This window comes from Phascolarctos cinereus, unplaced genomic scaffold (assembly GCF_003287225.1).
Source record: "Phascolarctos cinereus isolate Bilbo 61053 unplaced genomic scaffold, phaCin_HiC Scaffold_1;HRSCAF=81, whole genome shotgun sequence".
Taxonomy (NCBI): domain Eukaryota; kingdom Metazoa; phylum Chordata; class Mammalia; order Diprotodontia; family Phascolarctidae; genus Phascolarctos; species Phascolarctos cinereus.
Window position 1 is genome coordinate 64579044 of NW_027555514.1, and position 13417 is coordinate 64592460.

At 36.5% G+C, this 13417-nt stretch overlaps 1 protein-coding gene across 8 annotated transcripts in view; it reads right to left on the reverse strand.

Annotated features, from left to right (window-relative positions):
• Positions 1-13417, reverse strand: part of ABI1 (abl interactor 1) — a 105949-nt gene that overhangs the window by 17239 nt on the left and 75293 nt on the right. For 5 of the 8 annotated variants that reach the window (XM_020990326.2, XM_020990329.2, XM_020990327.2 and 2 more), the window contains exons 4-7: positions 6787-6801; positions 5975-6075; positions 3142-3282; positions 441-541 (exon numbers count right to left, since the gene is read on the reverse strand). In XM_020990326.2, the coding sequence (XP_020845985.1) occupies positions 441-541; positions 3142-3282; positions 5975-6075; positions 6787-6801 (358 nt within the window). The remainder of the gene's footprint in view (positions 1-440; positions 542-3141; positions 3283-5974; positions 6076-6786; positions 6802-13417) is intronic. The other 3 variants (XM_020990328.2, XM_020990325.2, XM_020990324.2) reach the window with 1 other exon arrangement.

The window sequence follows — 13417 nt, forward strand, 5'->3', positions numbered from 1 at the left end:
AAAGTATAATACATCAAATCTAAGAAAGCTTAGATTCTAAGCTCTAAGTTCTCAGAACTTCAAAAGAAATTTCACACAGTTATGCTTGATTATTTAAGAATACAGATGAAGATAACGATATTTACATAGCATTTTTAAGTTTTGCAAAGGGTTTTCCTCATGATAGCCTTTTGATGTAAACAGAGTAAGTATTATCATCCCCACCTATTTTATCTAACAGCTACGTACACAATGTAGGATAGATAGAAAAACAATTAACCTAAAAATTCTTTCAAAGATATTGTTATTTTTCCTCAAATAGCAACCTAATGAATTCAGCATTTAAGGTCAGTTGCTGAGAAAGTTTTGGTAATGTTGGTAAATTATTAGTTTTCTAAATTATATGCCCACAAATGTAAATATCAGAGAGCAACTTTTCAAAAGCTTCACAAATAACGCACCTGGTCCAACAGTTGGTGGTGAAGGCGTAGGCACAGCAATGGGAATGCCAATGCTGCTGCTTCCACTATTTTCTCGACTTCCGCTTCCTCCACTGCTACCACTGCAAAGAAAAATCAACATTATTCCTAAAGGTCACTCAAAATAATTCCCCATGATATTTACTTGAATGCTATTGAATGCTAACTTGGTAATAAATCTCATGAAATCCTGAAACCTAAAATGGACTGATACAATCTATCTCCTCACTGAAGGGTCTTCAAGCAAAAGCAGAACACCCTTCGGGTATACTGTAGGAAGAATCCTTTAAAGCATGCGTTAGATTATAGGAATCTTTCTGCTTCTGAAACTGTGTGATTCTGATTCTGAAAAAAGTTATTCTGGTTTCCCTATTTTTGTTAAGTTTTGAAAGTAGATGAATCAAGACACTATATTCAGAAGAAGATAAAATATATTAATCATAATTACCATTGGAAGTCATCTTGGTATACGAATTTAATACATTCGTTTTAATACATGCCAAAAAACAGAGGTGACAATTATAAAAATGAAAATGTCGAGGAAACTAAATATATCACAGCAAGCAGTACAAAAGGAGAAATCAAGTTATCTCTTCGTAACATTATGGCAACACAAAATCTTAAAATCCCAGTCTGCTAGATTTGAATCAACTCAATGGCCAAACAGATCAATTACCACAACCAATCTTCCTTCTACTTTTTATCATGATAACAATATGTTCTAGGAAGAGTCTCTCACATCTAATGCATATGATGGCAGGCAATAATAACAATAATATATGCTTCCAGAGCATAAGACAAATGTCTGTCAATGGAACTGGCAGTTACACTGTTGAGATGCCCATTTACTCAGTATGGGAACTGCTTAATTAAAAGCTAATTTCAAAACTATGTTAAAAGGGAATATTCAATTACTTTTTTAAAAAGTTCCATATTTTACACTAAGGGTCAAAGCTCATTCTAAGGACTTGGGTTTGAATCGTAACTCTGATTCTTAACAATGTGACTTTGGAACTCTGTGCCAGTCTTCTCATCTGTAGAATAAGGGAGTTGGATTAGAGCCAGGGGTGGGTTTCTTTTAGCTTTTGAGCCTCTGGCCAACATATACTATTGATCACCTCTCTACAGGGAATACAGATGCATATTCTGCAGTCAATTCATTTTAAAAACAGACAAAACAGTTCTACAAATGGTAGGGCGCAACTATTTGCAATAAGTAATTATCTAAGAATGAAGCCCAGAGACAATAATCTCTGTGCAATTAACACTCTGCAGGCCAAGAAACAGGGAATATTTGCATGAGGAATACAACTAAAATGAATCCCTCATTGGACTTAACTAAAAGCCTTAAGAAGATGTAACCACATCTTTATGTAGTTGATGTCAGGTTGTCAATACCTATGAAAATAGAATTATAAACAAAACAGATATACTATACTGAGACCATTTTGTTTGGTTTCTGAAGAGTGATATTTTGCCAATAGGATCACAGACTTAGGGGTGGAAAGGCCTGTCCTGAGAGTCAGCAAGTCCAACTTTCCTTAAAAATGAGGAAATTAGGCCTAAAGAAGTTGAAGGACTTTCACAAAGTCACAAAGGTACCTGGGAACACTTGGGAATTTGTACTTTCCCACCCAGACCACAGGCTCACAGGCCCCAGAATGTAAAGGGACCTTGCAGAGTATCTGGCTGAAGCCACTCTTCACAGATTAGCAAACTGAAGCCCATATATGTGAAGTGACAAGAGATATCTCATCAACTGGAAGTTAAAGAGCCAAGCTTTTTATTTTAAACCACCTCAACTATTTCCCAAAACATGTCACAACTACCTTAGATTTTACATTAAGTAGTAAAAATTACCAGGATATTTGCTAAATATCCCCTCTTAAAAATTCAAAATAGATATCAAAGGTTTGTTGTGCAAGAAGAAGAAAGTTCTATTTTCCTATCCAATGTAACATAACATTCTAGCAAAAGAGAAAAAAAGTCAGGCTACACTGATGAGCGTTATTACTACTCCTTCTGTAGATGAGGGTCTCTCCTTCCTGCTCAAATGGGTGAAAATGAAGAGGCAGACAACTATGACTCATACTAAATGTTAACATATCTGATATTTCTGCAAACTGCAACACAATAATGAACTAAAAACAAATCCAACCAACCACCCCCTAAGTTAGACAAAGGTAAGGAATCATATTAAGACATGATACTTACTAACTCATTATACATAAATAAGACCCTCAAAAAGCAACATAGTAAATCCTACCACCTCTCAGGAACTAAAAACTAAAAAGGGCTTTTTGGTTGCCAGCAAAACCAAAGGGAATCTTTTATCTGAATTAATCCCCTTCTCTAACAATACTGAAGTTTTCTGACATTTTGGCATTCCCTGGCATCTAAAAATATCTAAAAGTAGTAGCTGATTTTTCTACCTCAATCCAAACTTTTTAAAATTACATTTAATTTTCTAAAAAAGTTAACAAAAGGTGGGATAATATTGTTGATAGATCTAGAAAAGTTAAAAAGCAGTACCAATTTAGGTAAATGGTTGAAATATGCAGCATTATCTCCTTTTACTGATATACTCCGCACCTATCTTGTGGGAACACTTCAGGTTTACTCAGTGTATTTTAGCTGTTCTTTTTTCATTATATTCAGTTTTCATTTTCACAAGCTGACGTACCTGTGTGTTCTTGGTCTCTGATTTAAAGATGCTGTCCTTCCTGGACTATGCTGACTTCCAAGCCTGGCTGGACTAGTCATATAATCATTGGGAACCGTTGGGGGTTTAACAGGTTCCAGGGTTTTGTAAGGAGTATTTCGCCTAAAGAAGCAAAACAGAACACAAAATGTTGTATAATATGAATGAGAAAACAGGTTTAATGAAGAGAGTTTTATTTCAAATCAGAACGTAATTTTATTGATCTATATTAAAATGGTAAACAGTTACAAAGTGATTAATAAAATATATTTTAACTCTGAATACAATAATACCGTTGATTTACTAAAACTACTAAAAACAACTCAATTCTTAGGGCAAAGATCTCAAACTCTAAGAATCAAGAAGGTTGCTTGCAGATAACTCTCTCAGCAGGCAACAGAGAACAGACTAACACCTTCCAAGTGATGCAGATCTATGCTGGCCACACCAAAACACAACTGAGGAGAGGCTGGGCACACAAGCCCCCAAGCTCTGTGAACAAATGGAGTCAAATCAAGCAGCAATCATTAAGTGCTTCCTATGTGCCAGGCACGGTGTTTTACAGCACTGAAAAGTAAAAAAAGTTCCTGACCTCAAGTAGTTCACAGTCTAATGGGGGAGAAAAATATGCAAATGAAGTACAAACAAGATGAAAGTTAAACAAATAAGAGCAAAATTGGAAATAATCTCAGAGGGAAGGCACCAGCATTAAAGGGGACTGGGAAAGGCTTTGTAAAAGGTGGGATTTTAGCTGAGATCTGAAGTAATTCAGAGAAAACAGAATCCAGGCAATACAACAGTTATACATATCTGTGTATCTCCAAAGCCAGGTTCTAAAACAAGCGGTCACACACACGTGCCTGCTTCATTTATACTGCAGTATATATCTTTGAAAACACTGCCATTGACAATGACCCTAAGTACACCGTACCCACTCAAATATTTGTGGAAATGAATTTGAAGTTTCCCTAATGGGTTATGTGGCTTAAGAAAAGGATGAAGATTTTGAACTATTTTAAAGACTCAGCAGGGGCTTACTGACAAATGTTATCCATCAAAAATAACATTTTATAATAGCCCATGTTGTAAAAATTATAAATTAAAGACATTACATACAGATTAGAGTCCAAATAGGTTATTCAGTATTTCAGATCCCATTTGATGCTTTGCTGATACAATGTGGTCAATAAATTCAAAAGAGTTTAAAAATTAAATATTAAAAAAGTAAAATTATTTTTTAAAATGTAAAATCAGGTGAGTAATGAAGCACCTTTTCTCCTAAGACAGCAAATTGTTTCCACATACAGTATTTCCTTTTTGAGAACACCACTGCAAAAGCAGTAGGATAAGCAGGGTTGTGGCAGGACAAGTAAAATTTCCATTTTACAGGTGACAAGCTAAAGTACAAAGAGGTTAAACTGCCTTGTACAAGGTCAGAAAGTCAGTAGAAGAGCCATGAGAAATAATTATTTCCTGAGGAGTTATTAAGTAGTCTGATACGACATTCTTTTCTTACACTGTACAAGAAGAAAATTCAATAAAACAAATTTGAAAAATCATTAAGTAAACAAAACCGAGTTTGAATTTAGACAGTCCTAACTCTCCTGCAGCACTTACATTTATGCACTCTCCATAGTTTTTCCTCCACCCCCGGAGAAAGGGTGGTCCCTTCTTCATTAAGCCTCACCTAACACTTTATACCTTTCCTGTGTAGTTACCTTGTTCTACTTTGTATCATAAGCTCCATGAAGGCAGGCACTGTGTCTTATTAATCATTACCTCTTACCCCCAAAGGAGAAAAGGTGCTATGTAGACAGTAGGTGTACAAGTGAATTTTAATTAAAATGAAATGTGGGAGGCAGACAAATTGGCTGTGATGAAAAACAATTTTTTTTAACACTGGTCCTGAAAAAAGGATAAACAAAGAGAAATCAAAGAGAAACAAAGAAATCAAAGGAAAAACAGAGACAGCTTACTTCTCATTACCTTGGGAATCAAAGACCTTAAACATACCAGAATGGTGCTTATAGTCAAAAAAGTTGGGAAGCAGAAGAAAAATAAAGTACCTATGTATCCTGAAACTCTACAAGCATTCCAAAAGAAAATTCTAATTGATATGATTTAACTTAATTTTAAAAACTAAGAAATATAAAATGCAAATCTGTTATAAGGAATTAACCCTTGTTCAAAAGATTTAGCACAGAAATATCACATACATTTATGAAAGCAAACCACTTTGTTTACAACAAACCAAAGTAAGACTGAAACACAGACAACATTTTATCTACAAATAACCTTAACTCCCGTGCACAAAGGGATGTTATACTGTACCATCTAGGGTCCAATCAAAGGGACTTTAAAGTACACCAAAGGTACATGATGATAATGATGATGATGATAGCATTTATGTAGCACCTAACATGTGCCAGGCACTGTGCAACGAGCTTTACAAATATGCTCACTTGATGGTCACATTAATCCTGGGAGAGAGGCGTTATTACTATTCCCATTTTACAGTTGAAGAAACTAAGGCAATCAGAGGTTAAATGACTTGCCCAAGGTCGTGTAACTACTAAGTATCTGAGGTGGGATATGAACTCAGGTCTTCCTGACTCCAGGTCCAGAGCTCTATCCATTGCACTAAAGCTGCCTTTAGATGATAAGATGGTTCCATGCTGTGGCTCCCAAGGCCATCAAGATTCAAGTACAGGATTCTAGTATATTTACTTATTGTAGGGCTTACCCTGCACTAACGCCCATTCACTCAGTACTCTAACTTCCTTTCAGAAATAATAAGAAGTAGCTGAATTCTTACCCCAGTGTTCCCCGGCCTGACATAGGAGGGCTTGGCGGTTTCTGTGTAGGTGGATTTGTTCTCGACAGTGTGCCAGTTCTTGCAGGCTGATTATTTCCATGCTAAAACATTGAAGGAAAGGCTTTTATTTTCATATCAAACGGTTCTCTTGGTATTTTGACACTCAAGTATTATTTTTTAATATAAGGATGTAAAGTGAGGCTTCCCAGACAATTTTCAAAAGCACATTTTAGTAAATAAATGGCTGAAAACCAAGGGGAAAATTACAACACCAAAAATTAAACTTTGGGATTTTGTTTCCACTACTATTTTCAATTCCATTTATAGATGTTTAAAGTTCAATAAAGATTAATGGTTGAAGCACTTTTTAAAAGTCAGTAAATTAGCTTTCATACCAGCATTTTTCATTCAAGTACTAGGTCTTCAAATACTTAGAAAATATAAGATGATCTCATATTTCCATTTTCATTGAAATATTTTGTTCTTCATTTCTCTGGATGAAAATAAGAAATGTTACAGGCAATGTCGGGGAAGCCTCCTAAAATGTAAGTCAATAGAGCAAGGCATCCATCTATCAAATATGAGCAAAGCATTAAATGTTAGAGAAATGGAGGTATCTATATAAAGGCAGATGTTAATATATCCTTGATATATTAACACATGTTGCTGATTTGAATTTAAATTGAGCATGTTCATTCTACTTAACCTATGAAAAAGCAAAGAGATGTACAAGAGCATTTTCAATTTTAGTGGCTTTGCAGCCTTTATCAATAGAGGGGACACTGGATCAAATGAGAAATAACTGCTCTTACCTTGGCTTTTAGCCACTTTACGTTGGCAAAAAAAGGGGGGAAAAAGGTAAAAATTAATTCCAGATAGATCACATCTAACAGGACAGGTTCAAAGTTACAGTTAATTTTTACTATGTAATTACATTCCAAATACCCTACAACTAAGTTGTAAGGTACCCATAAGAAGAAGGAAATTACAGTGGGCACCTGACAAATTCATTTTTTTTAAATAACATGGACATATCTATATGAGGCCAAAACTACCTGACTAACTCAATTCACTCAAACACAATTCAGCAATAAACAAATTGTTTTTAAAAACTGGTGACAGAATTGACTAATTGGATGGGCAGTTCAATCCAACAGTCTCATGTAAACAAAACCTTAGCCTAAAGAGATCTTATATAAACCTCATCCCACTGAGTTACAGATCAAAACATTTATGACATAAGTGTGTTCATTATAACTTGCAACTAAACACCGTGTATGTAAATGCAGTGCTTAAGACATTCAGTTAACATTGGAAAACCAAGTTTGTAAGTACCCACGACTCCAAATTCAGCGCCATTTGCAGAATATTGCTTCCATAGATGAGAAGTGATGTCAACTGGGTAACTACACCTAAACACTCACACACAAGATACTGCATCCAAATATCTGCATCACATAAGGCTTAAAAGACCCCTCCGTTCTAGGTTTCAAACCTGTTCTAGTCAAATTAGCAGCGAATTAAAATTATTATTTGTTAGCTGCTTGAGTTCTTGTTCTCTGCATTGCAACAGACCATCTCTAGTGAAAGTTCAAGATTAAAAAAATAGGCCTTGAGTTACTTACAATATAGGAGATGTGATGAACTCAATTTAAACTAGGCACAGAGAGGAGTCTTGGGGTGTTAGAATTAGAAACCTCAGCTTTTCCATGCAATTTCATTTTTTAAAAGCTAAGAATTCTCTCTATAAACATATCTAACTAAATACAGAACTGTCATACTTCAAATAACCATAAAGGCAAGAACAATTTGGATATATTCCAAAAACAGGGATGTTATACCTTATACATATTCCTTTTTTAGTAAATACAATGGATTTTTGATAAAAGAAAAGAGATATCAAATACTACTGAATTTCTGTACTTCTCCTTAAAAATAGAAAGTTTTAGTTAAATTAGGATACTTGGGGATAAACATTACTAGGATGACATTATAATAATTGTAAGGATCCAAATCTATTTATTCATGTGGAGGAACTCACAATCTGGAAATACAGTGCAGTTTGGAAATTTATCTGTAATTTATAGTCTCAAAGAGCTATTACCCTGGGCATTGACAGATTAATAAGACACCTGCCCATAGATACAAAAGATGCTCTACTTCCTCTCCTCTCACTCTCAGCAAACTGGCTTCTGACCGCAACAGAAATTGTTATCCAAAGTTGCCAATGATCTCTCAGTGGCCAAATCCAACTGCCTTTCCCCAAACCTGCTCCTCCCTGACCTCCTGGCAGCCTTTAACATTGTTGATTACCTTCTACTCCTTGATATGCTCTTCTCTCTAGGTTTTTGGGACTCTGCTCTCCCCTGGTTCTCCTCTAACCCTCTATACTATAGCTCACTTGGTGACCTCATCTGCTCCCATAAGTTCAATTATCATCTCTATCCATCTGCTTCTGATTCTCAAGTATATTTATCCAGCCCTAACTTCTCTGTTGATCTCCAGTCTTGAATCTCCAACTGTCTACTGGACATCTCAAATTGGATGTCCTGTAGAACAAAGGTGTCAAACTACCACCCTGGCCTGCAAAAACCCCAAGCGCAGACCAAACCAGATTAACATGTAATTGGGAAATGTTTAACAAAATAAAAATAGAAAAACCACATCTTTTTTTCTAAGTCAATATGCACCTGCAAAGATCCATTTCCATCTGAATTTGACACCATTGCTGTAGGCATTTTAAAACCAGCATGTCCAAAACTGAACTCTTTATTTTTATCCCTAAACCTTCAGCTTTCCAAAGCTCCCTATTACTATCAAGGATGCCAGCATTTTCTTAGTCCCCCAGGACCATAACCTAGGTATCATCCTCAACTCTTTCCTATTTCTCATCTGCCAAATCCAATCTGTTGCCAAAGATTGTCCATTTCACCTTTTCAATATCTCTTGAACACATTTCCTTCTCTCCTCTGATACTGCCACCAGCCTGGTACAGGCCTTATCTTCTGATGCAGAAACTACTGTTATAACTTGCAGGGCAGGGGGCTGGGGGTGGGGGAGTGGGGGTCTTGCCTGCCACAAGTCTCTCTCCACTCCAGTCCATCGTCCGTTCAGCCGCTAAAGTTATTTTCTTGAAGTGTAGGTCTGACTACATCACGGCCTACTCAGCAAATTCCTATGTCTCCCTATCAGCTCCAGGATCAAAACCCTATGCAATGTTCAAAGCCTTTCATAAACTCGTTCCGTTCAACCATCTTTCTACTCTTCTTACTGTTTGTTCCTCTTCCCTTCCCCTCTCACTCCACAATGCAGTCTTCAATCCACTGACCCTGGCCTTCCTGCTGTTCTTTCAACAGAGCACTCCACATACTAACTCCATGTATTTTAACTGGCCATCTCTAATGCCTGGAAAGCTCTCCCTCTTTGTCTCCATATCCCAGCTTCCTTCAAATCCCAAGTGAAATTCCACCTTCTACAGGAAGCCTTTCCCAATCCTGATTAATTCTATGCCTTCCCTTTGTTGACTGTTTCCTACTTATCCTGTCTATATGTCATCCAAACACAGCTATTTGCATGCTGTCTCCCCCTTTAGCCTGTGAACAACTTGAGAGCAAAGGCTTTCTTTTTACTTTCTTTTTGTCTCTAGTGCTTAGTACAGGGTCTGGCAGACAGTATGTGCTTACCAAGTGCTTACTGACACAGTGACTCCAAGGGCTCTCTGTCCATTAATACAACCTCTGACAGATCTAGAAAAGTAAGAAACTGCCACACTTTCTTCTTTGCATATTTTTAAACCTGACTGGCAGAGGCAGAATTGGAAATGGGAACCCTCAGCAGGTTCAGTCTAGTGCTTTTGCCCCCAAGGTACTACTTCATGGTTTTTCTGTTGTCATTGTTGTTGTTTTTATTTTGGGGGTTGGGGGGAAGGGGTGAGGGAGGCTGTGATCTTGAATTGTTTTCTAGTTTGTTCATATATAAGTTCCACAAGTCCTACCGCCTATAATGCCAAATACATATTGAGCTCTGAACAAAAGCTTACTGAATGAATGAATGTTGCTTTCAGAAGGCAACAATAATTAAGAGCTAAAAGGCTACCACGAAGTTGGCCAAAGAGAAAGACAGAAGCCAGAGGCTGGAGGAAGTAATGGCTTCAATATCCAAATTTTCACATTAACAAGCCTTATTCCAGAGGTGAGTGTTTTCCCCCTCTAAGACAGACTCCACAAAGCTCTCTCTGAGTGCTACAGACTATGAAACCGCTACAAATTACACCTAAGGGAAATCCTCAATCAGTCATTTATATTCCACAAGAGGAGAAAGGAAGGAGTAGGAGAATGACTTGTTTCATTGAGATGCACCAAGTATTATTTCTATGCTAATAAAGTGAATGAATATAACTAAATACCTATATTCAGTATTCATGCCTTTTAATAATCTTAAGTATAGCTTAAAGGTCACTCAAATATCATGGTTTGTCAAGAGAATGCTGAATAAAGAAGGCTGAATTCCAGAACACAAGACACTGAACATGTCTGGATTTAGATAAAATGCTCTCCCAAAACACCACATGGTTTCTTTTTATTTTTTTTATAGGTTTACAATATCTAAGCACTGACAATAATAAACATTTATATAATGAAGGGGAGAAAAGTAAACCCAAGTGTCAGCTTTAAATTCCTTAGGTGATGAAAAAAGATCCTCCATTCTCCAGAGAGGAGAAATCAAAATTGTTTATTTAAATAACCCTCTATAAACTTTTAACAACCATATATTTTAAAATAATCAATTTCTTATATTGGATAAATTTTTTAAAACTATGTGCTTCATACAATATAGCAATGGAGTTAACATGAACAGTTTACCTCAAAAAATTATATTTATTTATATATATATATATATATAGAGAGAGAGAGAGAGAGAGAGAGAGAGAGAGAGAAAGAGAGAGAGAGAGAGAGAGAGAGAGAGAGAGAGAGATATAGATATAGTGATTCCCCAAAATATTAGTCCCCCCTGGCCCAAATCTGGTATTTAACTACTTTGTGTTTATTCTATTTTATGCTTATTTATGTCCTCAGTCTCCACATTAAAGAGTGTTTTGTTTTTTAATCCTTAGCATCTAGTACAGTACCTGGCACACAGCTGGTGCTTAATTAATGTTTACTGAATGACTGATATTTTTGGTCAGAATTTGTGATTCACTGGTGTGGGGAACTCTCAAGAGGGCAGATTCCTTTACCAAGACATCTACAAATGTCATGCATGTAATTTAGAGAGTCTTACAGAGTTGCGCTAAGATAGTAAAGTATCTTGCCTTGGCTCACACAGACTGACCAAATTTACTCCCTGGTAGACTCCAACTAGAAATTTCATATAGAAATACCCTATTTAAGGTAACTGAAGCAAAATAAAGTGTCTTAATTTAAATTTTTTGATTCATTAATTTTTCAAGATAGCTTGGAGTTCACAAGAGCTCAAAATAATCATGATATAATTTAACAGGAGGGTATGACAAAATTTTTAATTAGCCTCTATAGTTTACTTGCAGTGAAGAATATTGATTTATTGGGAGGGGGGAGGCTAGGCAATGGGGTTAAGTGACTTGCCCAGGGTCATACAGCTAATAAGTGTTGAGTGCCTGAGGGCACATTTGAACTCGGGTCCTCCTGACTCCAGGACCAGTGTTCTATATGATTTGTCACCTAGCTGCCCCTGAATATGGATTTTTTTAACGACTGATTTTCAGACAACTAGGACCCTACACGATCCAATAGCTCACAAATGATCTTCACTTTAAATTTCTTTCATTGCGTATTTTCCATGGGAAAAAATGTTCTTAAGAGTGCTTTATATTCCCTTAGGAGGAAAGGCCTGGGAATAAGAATGTCAGAAGGGAAAATGTTTATTCAGAATAGCTGCTGGCTTCCTCAAATTTAAAAAGAAATTATATATTTGTTCAACCAATCAATAAGCATTTATTCAGTGTACATTAAGTATACACTCAATAGTCAAGTTCCTTGAGGAGCTTATCATCCATCAGGAAAGACAGATTTTTTTTCTCTCTCTCTCCCTAGACACACATATGTATATATGCATGCATACTGTCATATGTGTTTTCACATATACAGGAATATAAAGATGCAAGGTAGTAGGGAGGGCACTAGCAGCTGAGGAGAATCAGAAAAGTCTTCTTACAGAAGCTGAGTACTGAGGTGGGAGAAGAAATGCACATTAGGCAAAGCCAAAGTATAGAGACACGAAATAGAGGTCCATGTATGAGGAACAGTTAAGATGATCAGTTTTGCCAGAGCAGAGAGTGTAGCAATATGATCAAGATATATATAAGATATATAAGGCTAGAATAATAGGTTGTCAAGGGCTTTACATTCCAAATAGAGGCATTTGTTTCTTACATACACTTTTTCTGCCTAGGGAAAAAGGTCAAAGTAATATAAAAAAGAACTATTTAAACAGTGAGTCTTTATTTTATGGGTAAAAATGAACATAAAAAAGAATTTGTGCCTGCTGTTAGTCCCTAAATTTAAACATAAACATCATTAAATGAAAAAATGTTGTGGCTTTGGTTTTTTGAAGAGGGGTGGGGGAGATATATCAACTGCTTAAGGAAATACCTGACATCTGCTTGATTAGCACATGCTTTCTGGTCTTCACATTTGTTAATAATGAGCTCTTAAGACTGAGAACAGCTCAAAATTAACTTTCAGGAAAACAAGAACTGGACAAAACGACAGAAGAGCAGAAACAAAGAAGAAATGAGGTGCTACTTGCATGACAAGCTGAAAGAATCAGAAAGTACACACAGGCAAGAACTGCTCTCCTCAGTCCACTGCCCCCACTTCCCCTCCCACACAGTTATCTGCCCACTCTTGCTCAAACAGCCTTCCCTTAACCTGCTAAATTCTTTAGCAGCCTAAATTAGCCCAGCTTAAATGCAGTTTCCAGCTAAGTTAGAAATGTCTGCCCCCCACTCCCACTTCACTTTATTTGAGCCTCTCTTATTTACTTATGGATTGTTTTCTGTTCCATCTGTATATTCTTATCCCCTCTTTAGAAACAATAACTTTCCTGAGAGGTAGAACTACAGCACCCTGGTACAATGGAAAAGGCTTTGGCTCTATCTAGAGCTGGAGGACCTCGTTTCCAGATTCACCTCTGATCCTACTTGAATGATCTTGAGCAAAACTCTTAACCTACCTGGGCCTCAGTTTACTCAACTGTACAATGAAGGGCTAAGATTAGCCTTGAGGTGGTTCTTAGTTCTTGATCTATGATCTTTTGACTACATCATCCTTAAACTCTCCCTACAATTAACATAGTGCTTTGAAAACAGAGTTTCAAAAATGTTTTTGAATTGAACCAACTTCGCTAATCCTGAACTGAGTTCTTTAATATATGGTACAATTCTGAAAAATATTAACCTCAAAT